At 35.8% G+C, this 15,800-nt stretch overlaps 1 protein-coding gene across 4 annotated transcripts in view; it reads left to right on the forward strand.

The window, feature by feature from the left end:
• SPAG9 (sperm associated antigen 9) overlaps nucleotides 1-15,800 on the forward strand; it is a 140,620-nt gene that overhangs the window by 36,094 nt on the left and 88,726 nt on the right. For all 4 annotated transcript variants that reach the window (XM_044248661.1, XM_044248663.1, XM_044248662.1 and 1 more), the window contains exon 2: nucleotides 573-693. In XM_044248661.1, coding sequence (XP_044104596.1) covers nucleotides 573-693 — 121 coding nt within the window. The remainder of the gene's footprint in view (nucleotides 1-572; nucleotides 694-15,800) is intronic.

The raw sequence follows: 15,800 nt of genomic DNA on the forward strand, positions 1-15,800 counted from the left end.
TATTTGTGATCTCTGTCTGTCAAATAAATAAAAATCTTTAAAAAAAATAATCATCTTGACAAGAACAGTTTTAATAAATTAAATTTGGTGGAGTTCTTTCTAGTAACTGCTCTTTTTCTTAGAAATTTAAATTCCATATTTCAGGTAATATAAGAGATTGTTTATTAACCAAATAATTGTTGAACTAATATTGATTGTCATGTCATCCTTTAGTTCTTCATATGTTGTACTGTGTCTGACACTGTGAAGACACTGAAAACTGTGTCTTCAACTCATGAATATGCAAATATGCTAGTTAAAGGATTCATATATTTGGAGTAGGATGCATGTATTTTCTTTGGAATGCCGGTTACATGAAGTGGAATCACTTCATAAACTATTTGGTCATGTTTTTCCTTCTGTATTTGGAAGTTTTTATAAAGAAAAAAGAAAATCAGCATAAGTTCCTGATTCTTAAATCTTTCTGAGTACTTAATGCCTAATTGTCATTCTCAATACCAGGAAACATAGGAGTTGATAATGCTAAAAATTTTCATTTTTCTAATGAACATAATACTTTTCTTTTCTGTTAGAAATTCATTGAATTTGAAGACTCTCAAGAACAGGAAAAAAAGGATTTACAGACCCGAGTGGAATCTTTAGAATCTCAAACAAGACAACTTGAACTCAAAGCAAAAAACTATGCTGACCAGAGTAAGTAAAAACACTTCTCGTCATAAGTACACATCAAAGAGTGGGCTCTAATAGCACAATGACTCATCTTGATATTTGACTGGGCTTCCAAATATGGGCTTGGAATTGTCATCATCCCAGACTGAAGAGTGAGACCTGGAAGCTAGGTTTAGTTCTTTTTTGCTCACCTCTTCATGTGGTTCTGATGTCTGCAGAAATAACTAAATAAGAGATATGTTTATTAAGACTCTCTTCTTCAGGGACACCTGGGTAGCTCAGTGGGTTTGGTGTATGCCTTTGGCTTGGGTCATGGTCCGAGGGTCCTGGATTGGAGCCCTGCATCTAACTCCTGTCCTAGAGGGAGCCTGCTTCTCCCTCCCCCTGCTTGTTTGCTGCTACCCCCCAACAAATAAATAAGTTAAAAAAAAAAAAAAGACTCTCTTCTTCAATTTAGCTCTCAGCCTTTACAGTTAACATTATGCCATATCCATTATGCAGGATTCTGGGGCGTGTGCATGTGCATCATTTCTTCTCATTTTGATCCATTACACTAAGTTCCATTGCTTTCCATATTGCTTTGAAATTTACAAATGTGACAAAAACTCTAGCTCTGAAGTATGTTTAAAAAAAAAAATTACTGAATTCGAGGAACACCTGGGTGACTCAATTGGTAGAGCATGTGATTCTTGATATCGGGTTTGTGAGTTTAAGCCCTATGTTGGGCAGAGTTTACTTTAAAAAAACAAACAAACCTGAATTCTCTTTTTCATTCTTTTCTAGTGAAAAACTGAGGGAGTGTAAGGGACAGAATATCATTTTTCAGAATTATTTTGTTTTTAATATAATTTCATTGTATTCTTGACTTAAAAATAACTGTTGGTCAGACACCAAGGATGATTTCTCTTTTTGGCTTATGAATTAGACCTAATTAAGTCAGAATTAGAAAAACAAATGGGGAGAAACTTCATGGACTGTTTTCATGTTTGCTTTGGGCAGGTAAAGAGTCCTTCAAGCTTTCCCTTTCAGCGCTGTAAACTTCCAGAATCTCTGGAGCAGTAGATGAGGAGCTGGCTTCCTACATGAACCATTAAGGCTGCATAGTGACACCTGCTGTTAAAGATAGGAATTCATGGTGGATAACCTTTACTCATTACCTGGCTTGGAGTGTGGTAACGGACTGCTCCTTCTAGTACTCTGGAATGGCCTAATAGAGCTAAACCTCGAATCACTGGGAACCTGGAATTCGAGCATTATAGAATTCAAGGAAATCTCACATGCCTTTAAGCAAATGTCATGGAAGGGAACCAGTGGATGTTTGGTACCAGAAGCCACTTTTGGTAACAGAAGTGAGACAAAATGAGCTGTGTATCATGTCTTTGTACTTTTAGACTTGTAGATACCTAGATACCTTGTAGGAGTACCTAGAGTACTTCCTTTGTTCACACTGAATATATCGAATGACTTCTGTGACTCTACCATAGAAATTTAGAGTCTTAGAGAGCTGGACGATGGACCCCACAGTCCAAACACTAACAAATATATGTCACACTGTTCTGAGTACCACTGTTTCTAAAGAAACAGTCTTGTGGCAGTTGCTAGCTTTTGGTACATTTCAAGAGTTGAGCATTCTCTACTCAAGGAAGAAGAAAAAGAGCTATTGGAGATACTGTTTAATTCTAACTTGATTGTGTTTTCATATCAGAGATTATATTGTATTTTAGAACCAGACACTAAAGGCAGAGTGGACAGAACCAACCTCATTGTTTTATTTTATTGTAGTTTCCTCTTGATTCCCAAAGAGTACCAAGTTTTGGATAAGGACATTTTCTTTTAACTTAGAAGGGAACTTCTTATATGGACTCCTTTTATACATTAAGTAATCTGTTTTAATGATAAGGGAGATATTATAAGGTGAATTACCTGAAACCATCTGTCTGACATTCAGAGGAGATACTTCTAGGGCACCTTTGGTGGCTCAGTTGGTTAAGTGTCTGACTCTCTTTTTTTTTAGATTTTTTTAAAGATTTATTTGAGAGAGAAACAGAGTGAGAGAACACGAGCTGGGTGAGGAGCAGAGGGAGAAGCAGAGTCCCTCCTGAGCAGGGAGCCCTATGTGGACCTTGATCCTGGGACTCCAGGATCATGACCTGAGCTGAAGGCAGATGTTTAATTGACTGAGTCACCCAGGAGTTCCTGAGTATCCAACTCTTTAATTTTGGCTCAAGTCATGATTTCAGGGGCATGAGATCGAGGCCGAGTTGGGCTCCACACTCAGCATGGAGTCTGCTTGAGATTTTCTAGCTCCTTCTGCCCCATCCCTGCTTGTGTTGTCTCTCTCTAAAATAAATAAATAAATAAAAATTTCAAAGGAGATACTGCTACTTTTTTCACAAAAGTCTCTAAATGGAATTTCAGCTTGAAAAACATATATGTTTTCCATATACAGTTTATCCCTTATTAAAATTTTAAAAACCTGCTTCCTGTTCTTTTCTGGTAAATGTAAAACAAAATAAAGTAGGCTTTTAATTAAGATTTGTTACCCAGACTAGTGAGTCATATCCAGCTTTTTGGAATTGTTATGCTCTGAGGTATCTATCCCCTCATTTCTCTCTCAGAAGTACTGATTACTAGTGTTTTCCATCTTAACTTAATTTTTAAAAATAAGGTATCGTTTAAAAATGATTTCTAATTCTCTAAGCAAGTGATGAGGAACTTAGGTAGATATCTAATCTTTGAGCTAAATTTAATCTGAAAACTTCATTTTTGTTATTAATATAATATCCCACCAAGAATTTCTCCCCCCTGGGAGTTTGCCATCCAATTTTGAAATAAATCTTGATGTCTAAGTAACAGTTAAAAAACTTAAAACCGTGGTCAGTCAAAATTGGCCATTCAGATGCACAAAATTCATAACACTAAATCTCTTGGTCTCTGAGCTGAGACTATAGTAAGTCTTTTATTAATGCTTTGGATTAATAAATCCTTTTCCTTTGATACCTTGGAGTCTTTTTCTCTCTTCCATCTAATTGTTTTTCTCTCTCTTCCTTCTGTTTTTCTTTAAGCCTGAGATGGGTATAATATGAAATCTAAAATGTGAAATTTAATATGAAATTAAAATTTTCTTCTAAGTCTTAATTTACCATATTTAAATACCTGAAAAAAATGTGTGTGTGAGAGAAATGTTTGACTCTTTTTTCATTTAACCTTCCTACTTTTCCCTCCCTCAGATCCCTTAATATGAGTCAAAGCTCCTTATTTTTAAAAAAGGTAGAAGTAAGAGGTAATCTTTAAGTATCACCAATGTCTTATCATTTCGGGAAACCAGGACTGGGAATATGTTTTTTAAAAGATGAAAACAAATGTAAATAGGTATATGTCAGAGTATGTGAATTCTTTTTTATATGATAAGCAACAGAATATCGGACTATTCATCAATTTTTTTTCTTTATTCATCAATTTTTTAAAAAAAGTGTATCATGATTTTTTGTTACTGTAATGTGACATCTATTTTTATTTTCATTGTCTTAAACTTTTAAAATGTTTTGAATGTTTTTTAGTTTTCCTAACTTCTATTTTTAAATAAACACTTCTTGAAGGCCATAGAAATTACTGATAATGATACTTCTAATAGAGAGGATCGGTGCAGTTTCTTGTTTAGTGACATTTTTTTAGTGCAGTGTGATAACAGTATCTTGTCCAATTTCCATTTTTATATTTGTATGTTAGAGTCTTTAATTTTGAAGACTGTCAATTCTAATGATCTGTTTTAGGGCACATATCCTCTTTAAAAAGTAGCCACAGTAAAAGTCCAAGTTCTGCTTTGAAGACAACTTCCTGTGTTAAAAGGGGAAATTTTGGTTGTAGTTACTTGCTATTCGAGAAGCAAAAAAACGTCAAGAAATAGGAACTGAGTTAAGGACATAGATTACAGCTTTTGATAGTTTGGAATCATCAGGTTGTGGTATGATTTCACAATATTGAGAAATTGCGTCTATAAAAATTTTGTTAACGGTTTTGTGGTTATATTTGATTTTGGAGATTTCTAGTTGCTCTCTTTTCAAAATTTGAACTATGTAGGATGTGTTTTTGGTTTTCCCAACGTGAATAAAGGATTTTTTAAAATGCTATATTATATCTGGGAGTAATAATAACACTTCTTGTTAACAAGAAGTAACAATAACAACATCTTGTGAGCCTTAAGAAAGAATCTGAAACATACATGGGGTGGAAAAACACAGTTGTGTGTTGAGAAAGGCCTGTTGGTTCTTGACAACTATTGAAGGAGTCTATAATCAACCTTGCTATTCATGATGTGGCAGTAATGGGTTCTTTCTTTGTCACAAAATACTTTATATTCGTTCTTTTGTATGTTGTTTGGCATTTTTTTGGTATTATTCTTTTGTGTATATCTTATAAGCCAGGTATTATCTTAAATGAGTCAAGTAAATACAGACATTTTAATACAGTTAAAAATATTATACTACTGTATGCCTAGCATTTAGCTTGGTAGAGGAGAATATGTTTGTAGTACAGAGAATATAATATGATCATTGCAGTCAAACAAATCAGCACTGTGGGGGAGAAGGGTGTGTATGTCCTTCTGGTCTTCTTTTCCGTATATACCGTGTTTTTATATCACTGCAGTTAGAGTGTACATATAATTTTGTATCTTCCCCTTAACACTATTTGTTTCTCTTGTATAATCTTTAAATATTTTACCTATACCCATCATCCAGAAGCTAATGCCATCTATTATCAATTCTTGTTTTCTTTGGGCTGTGTTTTCTCCTTTATTCTAGTGAGAATTACTTAATGGCCACTTTGTTTTTTTTACCTTGGCTACTTGAAACTCAGAACAAATCTAGAAGTGCAGCCGTAAGGACTGGTTTGGACCTTACCTGGTTGGCATATTTAAATTGTTTTCTTTTTGATCTATATTTTGTACACATACAGTGAATTATTATGTTCTAATAAGCTATTATCTCAAATCCTTTGTAGAATGAAGGAATGAATCAGGTAAAAATAAATACACATAAATAAATTAAAAAAAGAAAAAAGTTTCATTGGTTGGTTGAACGTTTTTTCCAGTGTAGTGAATCATATTGAAGTGAATATTTTTTTAAACCTATAGATGTCTCTGTATTTTGATAATTTTCTGAGAATGTATTTAAGGAAGTAGGGCAAAAAAGATGAGTATTTTAGTGGTTCTGGTTTATAATAGTGTTTGGTCATTTTTAATGTGAACAGAATTGGAGAAGTATGGTTTAGTAGCGTATTACATTTTGTTTTTCATAACATGTATTTGGGTCATTATTTGCAACATATCAGCACATGGAGCTGATGTAGAACCATTTATTATTTGGTTCTTAGGAAAACTGTTTCCCTCAAGCTCTTTGAATTTATAATAGGTGTCTTTTCCCTTGATTGTGGAGGTGATGTCAGTGATTTTAAGCTACTTAAGGGCTCTTCTCTGAATCTGGCCTTCCTACCTTTGAATGAAAATCTCTTTTTTAAATTAAATGGGAAAATTATTTTGACAGTTGATGACATGTAGTAGAGATTTATTCTGACCTTTGGCTCTTTCATTCATTTGCTTTTAAAATTTGCTATAAAGATCTTAGTTTAATAAAATACCTTGAATTCTTTACTTCGAAACATATATTATTATTGGAAGGAAAACACTTCTGATTTCTTGGTCATAAGAATTAACATATTGCTAGGTGGAAAGCATAGGAAGATAGTATTTTTTAATTTTAAAAGAATAAAGGGATTAGAGCAGACTTCCATTTGGGGAATTATTTATAACCAAGGTCTGTCTGTTAATGATGTGGTTGATCAATTGAGAATTTTCACAACAAAGAAGAAAAGTAAGCCATTTTTAAGGTACCAGGTGTAGAGTCATACCAGACAGAGTTAATAGTTGGCCCTAAATATTTTTGTCACTGTTTTTCAAATCACTTTAAAAAAATACCTTCAGGTCAGTAGAAAGCTTTATCAGTCCCTTTACCATGCTCTGTGGTTGCAATACATATTAATATTCTGAAAAGTTAAATAATAATGCAGTAGGTCACTTTTTCCATTTAATGTTTTCTTGTCAATAGGCCGTCCCTTCTGCATTATATTTAGAGTGATTAAAGTAGAAAACTGATTATTTATATTGTAGTTGGAAGTATATTTTTAATAAGGCAACCTTAGGAGTTTCATATATCTCCTTGACTTTAAAAAAATTACAAAATTAAGGGGCACCTTGCTGGCTCAGTTGGTAGAATATGCAACCCTTGATCTCAAGATCAAAGTGAGTCCAAGCCACATCTTGAACATAGAGCTTACTTTAAAAAAAACAAACAAAAAAACCTACAAAGTGAAGTTCATTATATAGAAAGTTACTTTAAAAAAGTTACTTTTTTAGTCCATTCAACTTGACTTCTTTGCCATATTAAGAACATTTGTATATTTAATAAACTTTATATAAGGGTTTCTTTTTTTGGAACTTATTTTTAGAGGGAAAACCAAAACTTAAGCACAAGATAATTTATGCAAACACATTTTATTACTTTGCTTCATTAAATAATACCCTATGTTGCCTTTAGATCTATTGTATGTCTCATTATCTGTATTTGGACTCTTTCCTTTCTGTAGTCTAGTATTGTCTATTGAGAACCTTAAGGTTGTAGTTTATAATTAATATAAAGCTAAAATTTCATAGAAAATTAATTTTATTAGTAAGGGTGAAGGGATATGGTGATTCAGCTTAGGGAACAGAATAAAAATGAAAGATTTGATTACTTCAAACATACAAAGGGATAGGTAAAGAAGATACCAAGTTGTATTTCTGTAACTTTGGAAGATAATATTAGAGAAAATGTTACTTGTTGATTTTGGTTGATCATGAGGAAGTATTTCTTGACCATGAAGGTGTACATAGGGATGTGTGCTGGGAGAAAGCATGGACTTTACCTGCATGGAGACTTTAGGTAGGAGAGTGGTCAACTTTTTGATGTGGATGGCTTAGATAACATCTTCAAGACAGAGACTAGGTCAGATCTCTACCACAGAGATTCCTTGGAGTTATTCTAGTCTGTTTTCAGGATATGATCATCAATTTGTGAGAATGCTTTAGCATTGCGCATTGTGTCTTTGATTAATAACATCTATCGAGAATCTTTGGAACTTTAGAGACATGGCGCAGAACTTAGTTGGCAGTGGAGAGGCTCTTATTATTGTTTTGAGGTGGTTGTCTGAGATTTGTTTGCTCTTAAGTCAGTGTTTGATTCCTGCTTACCTGTTGAGACTTCTGATGCTCGATTGTTCAAGGAGAGGCTTCTGAAACACCAGTGCCAATCCTCTGAGGCCAGATAACCATTGGATTATCTGCCTTCCATGAGTAGTAAGAACTGATGATTCCTTTTGAGAAGGCAAATAATGAGTTGGACACGGCATTCTAGCAGGTGTGTTTCTCTTTCTTCCCCCCATAGGCCTATCAGCAGTCTGATGGGGCAGAAGACAACAGAGATGGAAGGTGTTCCAAACTTGGCACAGGCCATCAATCTAAGGAGGTAAGCTCTGATTTTGAGCAGGCCGAGCAGGTGGCTCTTCCTGCCTTAATCATGTCTTCTTGCTCTTTGGAAAGATGGACAGAAAGAGCATTTAAAATGAGGCCGAATGATCTCTGTTAGCTATTAAAAGGGGAAAACGTTGGATTAGTCTTTTGATTCTTCTTTTTTCTTGCCTGCTCCCCCCTTTTCTTTTTAGATGCCCTGGTTTGTTTGATTATTTTTTTTTCTTCAGAATATTAGCAGTTTTTTTAAAGAATGGCAGATTTGTTTATTTGTTGTTTTGGGATAGAGAAGGATGAGCAGAATCTTGTTTATTTCCAGTTAATCTCAGGTTATGGCTAGTTTGATGGATAAAATGATAAAGTTTTAGGATTTTTCATGAGATAATTTTTACATTTGGTTTCACATAGGAACTGTTAAACAAGAAATAATCTTTTACTACACCTTACATATAATGCAACAATAATAAGCATAGATTAACTTCATGGTGCTTGAGGCTTTCGTGGATGTCTGCCATCCTTGCCCAGTTGGGCCTTTCTTTCCTGCTTTTTCCACTTCCCTTTTCTTTTCCCTTTATTGATTACTTAGTGGCATCCAGGACTTTGAAGAGATGGCTCTTCCCAGGATTTAAAAGTACTTCTCTATTAAACACTGTTTTATTTCATGTGAGTTAGGCCATGAGAAAGTGGGACTCCATTGACTATGTTGTGCTAAGTATTTTAAATATTTTCAGAAAAGTGAGAGGTTTTGAATTTGTGTTACATGATCTTGGTGCTTAACTTATATACCTAAAAAGATAGGTACTGATATTTTGAATCACAGTAAAGGTAAAGAAAACATGAAATACAATCATGGATAATTTCTATCAAGGTACTTGCTGGAAGCTTTATATTGGAGGGAATCATTGCCAGAAAAGTATTCAGAAAATCACCAAGAATAACAAATTCATAAACTGTTTAAAATCACCACGGGGTAACATGCCTTCGATGATTCAGAATGCCTTTTAAGAGGATATAATACGTGTTTATAAGCTAATGTCTGAGTTAAAGTAACTATAGTTGCTGTAGCAACCATGCCACAAATTATATATATAATGACTCAAATGTTATGTGTTATTTCTTGATGTGAAAATTAAAATGGATGTTTCCAGTAGGTGGGTAGCTCCTTCAGAGATGCAGGCTCTTTCTGACTTCTGGCTCCACGTTCTTCATACTCATGTCCATTAAGGCAGAGGGGAGGAGAAAGGGGGTGGACAGTTGTGTGTGGAAGGCTTTTATTGGGCCAGGCCTTAGGAGTGGTGCACACAGCTTTTACTTCTACTGCAGCGGCCATAACTCGATCAGAAACTAACTCTAGAGGCTGCGGGATGCCATCTAGCAGTGTGCCTAAGAAAAAGAGGAAATTGGTTTGGTTAGTATCTAGTCTTTGCTTCAGCTTAGGAGCTCTAGTAGATGGCGCATGATTTTGCTCAAATGTTGAGCAAAGGGAGTGAATGTACCTAAAGCTTAGCAATCATCTACCTGTTCTTCCTACTTGTGAATTATCTGAGGAAGAAACAAATGGCAAGTTTTAGTGAAAATAAAGCATTTATAATTTGTGCTTTTATATAATCTAATTTTTTAAAGAAGGTTTTATTTATGTGACAGAGAAAGACAGTGAGAGAGGGAACACAGGCAGGGGGAGTGGGAGAGGGAGAAGCAGGCTTCCCGCTGAGCAGAGAGCTCTATGCGGGGCTCCATCCCAGGACCCTGAGATCATGACCTGAGCGGAAGGCAGAGGTTTAACCCACGGAGCCACCCAGGCTCATTTTTAAATAACTTCAAGGTTACTCTGGCTGTAAGCACTTTAAAACTCTTCACTGCATATTCATTTATTCAACAGACATTTACTAAGTGTTGAGATTTTCTTTTGTTCTCTTATCATTTGATGTCTTTTCCTCTAAAATATAGGTTACTATTAAAATGTATTTTTTTTTAAGGTTTTACTTATTTATTTGACAGAGAGAGACACAGTGAGAAGGAACACAGGCAGAAGGAGTGGGAGAGGGAGAAGCAGGCTTCCCCCTGAGCCCAGCACGCTGAGCCCAAGACAAGATGCCCAATGACTGAGCCACCCAGGCACCCCAAAATGTAATTTCCTGTTGCTTGTGTTAGGGATAGGTTATGAATGACATCTCTCTCTTTAACAAAAAAATATAACTCCTATTATATCTAGCTGGCTCAGCTGGTAGAGCCTGTGACTCTTAATCTTAGGGTCATGTGTTGAAGCATAGAACCAACTTAAAAAAATAAATATAATTCATATACTATAAAATCTACCATTTTTAGAGTATACAAATCAGTGGGTTTTAGTGAATTCACAAGGTTGTACAACTATCACAACGGTCTTAATTAATTCCAGATCACTTTCACCACTCCAAATAGGAACCCATATCTGTTAACAGTCACTCCTCATTCCCGGCTTCCCCCAACCCCTGGCAATCACTGATCTGTTTTCTGTTTCTACATATTTGTCTCTTCTGGACATTTCATATAAATGGAATCATCTAGTATGTGGTCTTTTGTAACTGGCTTCTTTCACTTAGCGTAAGGTTCTTCCATGTTGTAGTGTGGATCTGCAGTGCTTCATTCCTTTTTAATGCTGAATAATATTCCATTATATGGACATTCTACATTTTATGTATCCCTCTTTGCCCCCGCCTTTTTAAATTGCCTATATGTTGCTAGTTTGAGAACAAGGAAAAAAAAAAAAAACCAAAACGAACTTTAAGTCAGTTATCCGAAAGCCTATGCAGAGTTCAGTATAATGAAAAACCCCTTTGGGAAGATATCCCTTGGATTTCTCATTGGCATCCTGGCTTGTTTAATTCCCAGTTTATAAGTGGGGAGTGAATTACTTAAATGTTTGAACCATCTTTATAATGCTGTGGTTATCTACTAGTAATAGGTTATATATTTTATTCTTGTTTTGATTTATATAGTTATCAGTGTTACATTTGGATATAACAATACAAAATAACAAGTTTTCTGTTTAATTTTAATAGGATACAGAAATAAATAATGTAAGGGCTTCAAGTAAATAGACCAAGGTCAATAGGCTATAATTTATTCTTTTTTTTTTTTTTTAAAGATCTTACTTTATTTATTTGACAGAGATCACAAGTAGGCAGAGAAGGAGAGAAGGAAGCAGGCTCCCTGCTGAGCAGAGAGCCCGATGTGGGGCTCAATTCCAGGACCCTGGGATCATGACCTGAGCCAAAGGCAGAGGCTTTAACCCACTGAGCCACCCAGGTGCCCCGCTATAATTTATTCTTAAACTAGTGGGGAGAGGAAGATGGAAATGGATAATAGGGTAGAGGAACTGATGATCATTTTTACAGGTTTAAATCTAATTTATGAGATCATTTGTCTGTGTTTATTTTATTTTATTTTTTAAATGATTTTGTTTATTTATTTGACAGAGAGAGATTGCAAGTAAGCAGAGAGAGGGGGGAAGCAGGCTCCCCGCTGAGCAGAGAGCCTGATATGGGGCTCAATCCCAGGACCCTGAGATCATGACCCGAGCTGAAGGCAGAGGCCCAACCCACTGAGCCACCCAGGTGCCCCTGTGTTTACTTTAAAAATTTGAGGTGGATAGGGGCAGCTGGCTGCCTCAGTTGGAAGAGCATGCAGCTCTTGATCTCAGGGTCCTGAGTTCGAGCCTCATGTTGTATATAGAGAGAACTTAAATAATTTAAAAAAAAAACAAAATAAAATGTGAGGTGGATAGAATGTTTTGGTATCTATGACTGATAAATTATGATGTAACACCCAATATTGATTATTGAAATAGTCCCTAAGATCATGTGAACGAAAAAATAGAAAATATTTTAAGAAGGTTATTAATATAAAAGTGTTAGAATTTCCTTTTTATTTTTTTATTTTTTATTTTTTTTATTATTTTTTTTTAAGATTGATTTTATTTATTTGACAGAGAGAGATCACAAGTAGGCAGAGAGGCAGGCAGAGAGAGAGAGAGAGAGGAGGAAGCAGGCTCCCTGCTGAGCAGAGAGCCCGATGCGGGGCTCGATCCCAGGACCCTGAGATCATGACCTGAGCCGAAGGCAGTGGCTTAACCCACTGAGCCACCCAGGCGCCCCTAGAATTTCCTTTTTAAAAGGAAGTCAGTTTCTTTTTTTTTTTTTAAAGATTTTATTTATTTATTTGTGAGAGAGAGAGCAGAGGGAGAAACAGGCTCTCTGCTGAGCAAAGAGCCTGATGTGGGACTCAATTCCAGGACCCTGGGATCATGACCTGAGCCAAAGGCAAACGCTTAACCCACTGAGCCACCTGGGTGTCCCAGGAAGTCAATTTCTGATTCAGTGGTTAGGTTTTGCTAACAAGATGCCTATGTTTATGTGCTACAAATTTTATCTTAGAAAATTAGCAATGGGCATGAGGAAAAAATTTACCTTGTAAATTTTGGAGAGAGTTTTTTTACCACCCAGATTTTATGAGTGAATGAACTGTACTATTCTAGGAATACCCCTGGACTTCATCAAATAGTATACACATGTAGCCCTTAGTAAGGTAGAAAATATTTCTTCTTCCAAATTTTATTTTATACATTCATGAGATACATTCTCAGGTTAGTGAATTTTATCATACCATAAGGTAATTTTAAGAATTATCTTCTTAAGTGGTATAAAATAATGAAAGTGATGTGGAAAAAAACTATTATGTCTTGCTTTTATAAAATAACATTGTGTTCTGGGAAATGCTTTATCAAAGTTATATTACTAGTTGTTTATTGGTTTTCAGATTTTCAGGTTTTTTTTTCTGTATTGGTATTTCTTTCTGAATTTCCAGCCTTTAAAATCAGACTTAAAGTAATTGGCACTAAAAGAGAATATTTGGGGCACCTTGGCTGGCCCAGTGGGAAGTGCATGTGACTCTTGGATCTTAGGATTGGGAGTTCGAGCCCCATGTTGAGTGTAAAAATTATTTAAATAAATACAAAAAAGGGGTATATTTACATTAGAGGCATACAGGATGGGAAATGGTGTAACTGTAGAGATTTGGGTCTTAAATAGGTAGAGGACCATTGGATTTCAGTTTTGTGTTTTTGTGAATGATACCACCTCAGAACATTTTCCAGTATTGTTAGGGTTGTTGATGTATTTGTGAAATTTTAAAGACTGTCATTTATTCATAAGTGGTTGGAGGTTTTATTGGGGTCTTGAAAAGCATAGTTATAGATGAGAAATAAAATTAGAATACAGTAATGATGCACCAGACTAACAAAAACTATAGGCTCCAATAAATTGCAGACCATTAGTGTTGTCAGTTTATATTTTGAGATGAATGTGTTCTACTTTTAGACTGGATCTTTTGCTGAAGAAATAAAACTGGTAGTGTTAAATAGTGTAACAGGTAAAAAGTGTATTTATATAAAAAGCTAAGACGGGTTTAACCATACTTGTCATTTATTTTGCATTGAAAATATAGTGGAAAGTGGTGCCCAGGTGGCTGAGTTGGTTAAGCAGCTGCCTTTGGCTCAGGTCATGATCCCAGCATCCTAAGATCAAGCCTCGTGTTGGGCTCCCTATTCAGTGGGGAGTCTGCTTCTCCCTCTCCACCTTCCCCTCCACTCATGCTTGCACTTCCTCAAATAATAAATTTAATTTAATTTTAATTTAATTTCTCAAATAAGTTTTTTTAGAAAGAGAAGAAAGCATAGTGGGAAGATGGAAGTCATCTGTCAGAATACAAGTCTATAATATGCAGCGGAACTCATTGGAACTCTCTTATAGTAACACTTTATGTGGATTAAGAAAATTAACTTGTGCTTAGAAGAAATGTTGAGCATTTAGGCTTATAATTTAAGATCATTGCTCTTAGGAAAATAATAGATACGAATAAGCTGTAGCATATCTATATGGTGTAATATTATTTGCTGCTAAAAAGAAATGAGCTATGAAGCCATGAAAAGACATAGAGGAACCCCAAATGCATATTACAAAGTGGAAGAAGCCAATGTGTAAAGGCTACATACCACATGATTCTAGCTCATGGGGATTCTGGAAAAGGCAAAACTAAGGAGACAGTGAAAATATCACTGTTTGCCAAGGTTAAGGAAAAGGGATGAATAGGTGGAGCTCAGGATTTTTAAGGCAGTAAAACTGTTCTGTATGAAAACTATAATGGTGGATGTGTGTCATTATATATTTATCCATTTATAGAATATTTAATACCAAGAGTGAATTCTAATGTACTCTGTAGACTTTGGGTGGTACTGATGTCAGTGTGGGCTCATTGATTGTAACGAATGTACCACTCTTCTGCAGGATATAGATAGTGGAGGAGGTTGTGGGTGTGTGGGGAGGAAAGGGTATATTAGCACAATGTACTTTTTGTTCAATTTTGTTGTGAACCTAAAACTGCTATTAAAAAATAAAGTTGAGGGGCGCCTGGGTGGCTCAGTGGGTTAAAGCCTCTGCCTTCGGCTCAGGTCATGATCCCAGGGTCCTGGGATCAAGCCCCACGTCGGGCTCTCTGCTCCGCGGGGAGCCTGCTTCCTCCTCTCTCTCTGCCTGCCTCTCTGCCTACTTGTGATTTCTCTCTCTGTGTCAAATAAATAAAAATCTTAAAATAAATAAATAAATAAAGTTGATTAATAAAAATAACAAACAGGGTAAGGGGCAGGTCATTTGTAACCATATATAGTTTGCATGTTCTAAATGACCTTTTTTGTGTGATGTATGCTAAGAAAAATAGAAATACAGATCGTTTCTATGAAATTAGTAAATTTATTTGTCAAAGAGCTCACAGGCAAGGGGAGCGGCAGGCAGAGGGAGAAGCAGGCTCCCACTGAGCAAGGAACCCGATGTGGGACTGGATCCCAGGACCCAGGGATCATGATGTGAGCCAAAGGCAGATGCTTAACTGACGGCCACCCAGGCATCCCTCAGATGTTATTTTTGAGACCAAAAAAAAAAAAAGTCAAATGGAAATAAATTAAGCAGAAACTCTAATGGGTTTAGAAAGCTGTGGGTGGAGGCTTAAGGAATTATAGCTAGGAGTAATCCTGGTTGCTTAAGAGGACCAAAATAATTAATAGAACTTTTAAGGAATTTTATAGATGAAGCTAAGCCAGTTTGAACAGAAATCATGTTCATTTAGGTAAATATAGGAAATCGCTGGTAATTGTGATACACATTAGGGTCTTATATCTCCTTTCCCACAGTCTTGCTGTTAAGTAGTATATAGCAGCAAAGCCATACAAACCAACACTGATAAGCAAATTGCCGTAAAATCAGTGAGGTCCTCCTAGCTACAAGCCCAATTCTGTCCAAGTCACTTGATAAACAAAACTTTAAGCTTTTTCCCCAAGGTGATAAATAATGATCCTTGGTTTCCAGTATTACTCTGCTAGGGTTCCCATGACAAAATATCATAGAAATATTTTCACACTCTTGTGAAGGCTGGAAGTCCAAGATCTTGGCTTGCAGATAGCTGCCTTCTCTCTCTCTCTCTCTCTCTCTCTCTCCCCTCATATGGTCTTTTCTCTGTGCATATGTGGGGAGAAAAAGCT

The sequence above is a fragment of the Neovison vison genome, chromosome 5 (assembly GCF_020171115.1).
Source record: "Neovison vison isolate M4711 chromosome 5, ASM_NN_V1, whole genome shotgun sequence".
Lineage (NCBI taxonomy): Eukaryota > Metazoa > Chordata > Mammalia > Carnivora > Mustelidae > Neogale > Neogale vison.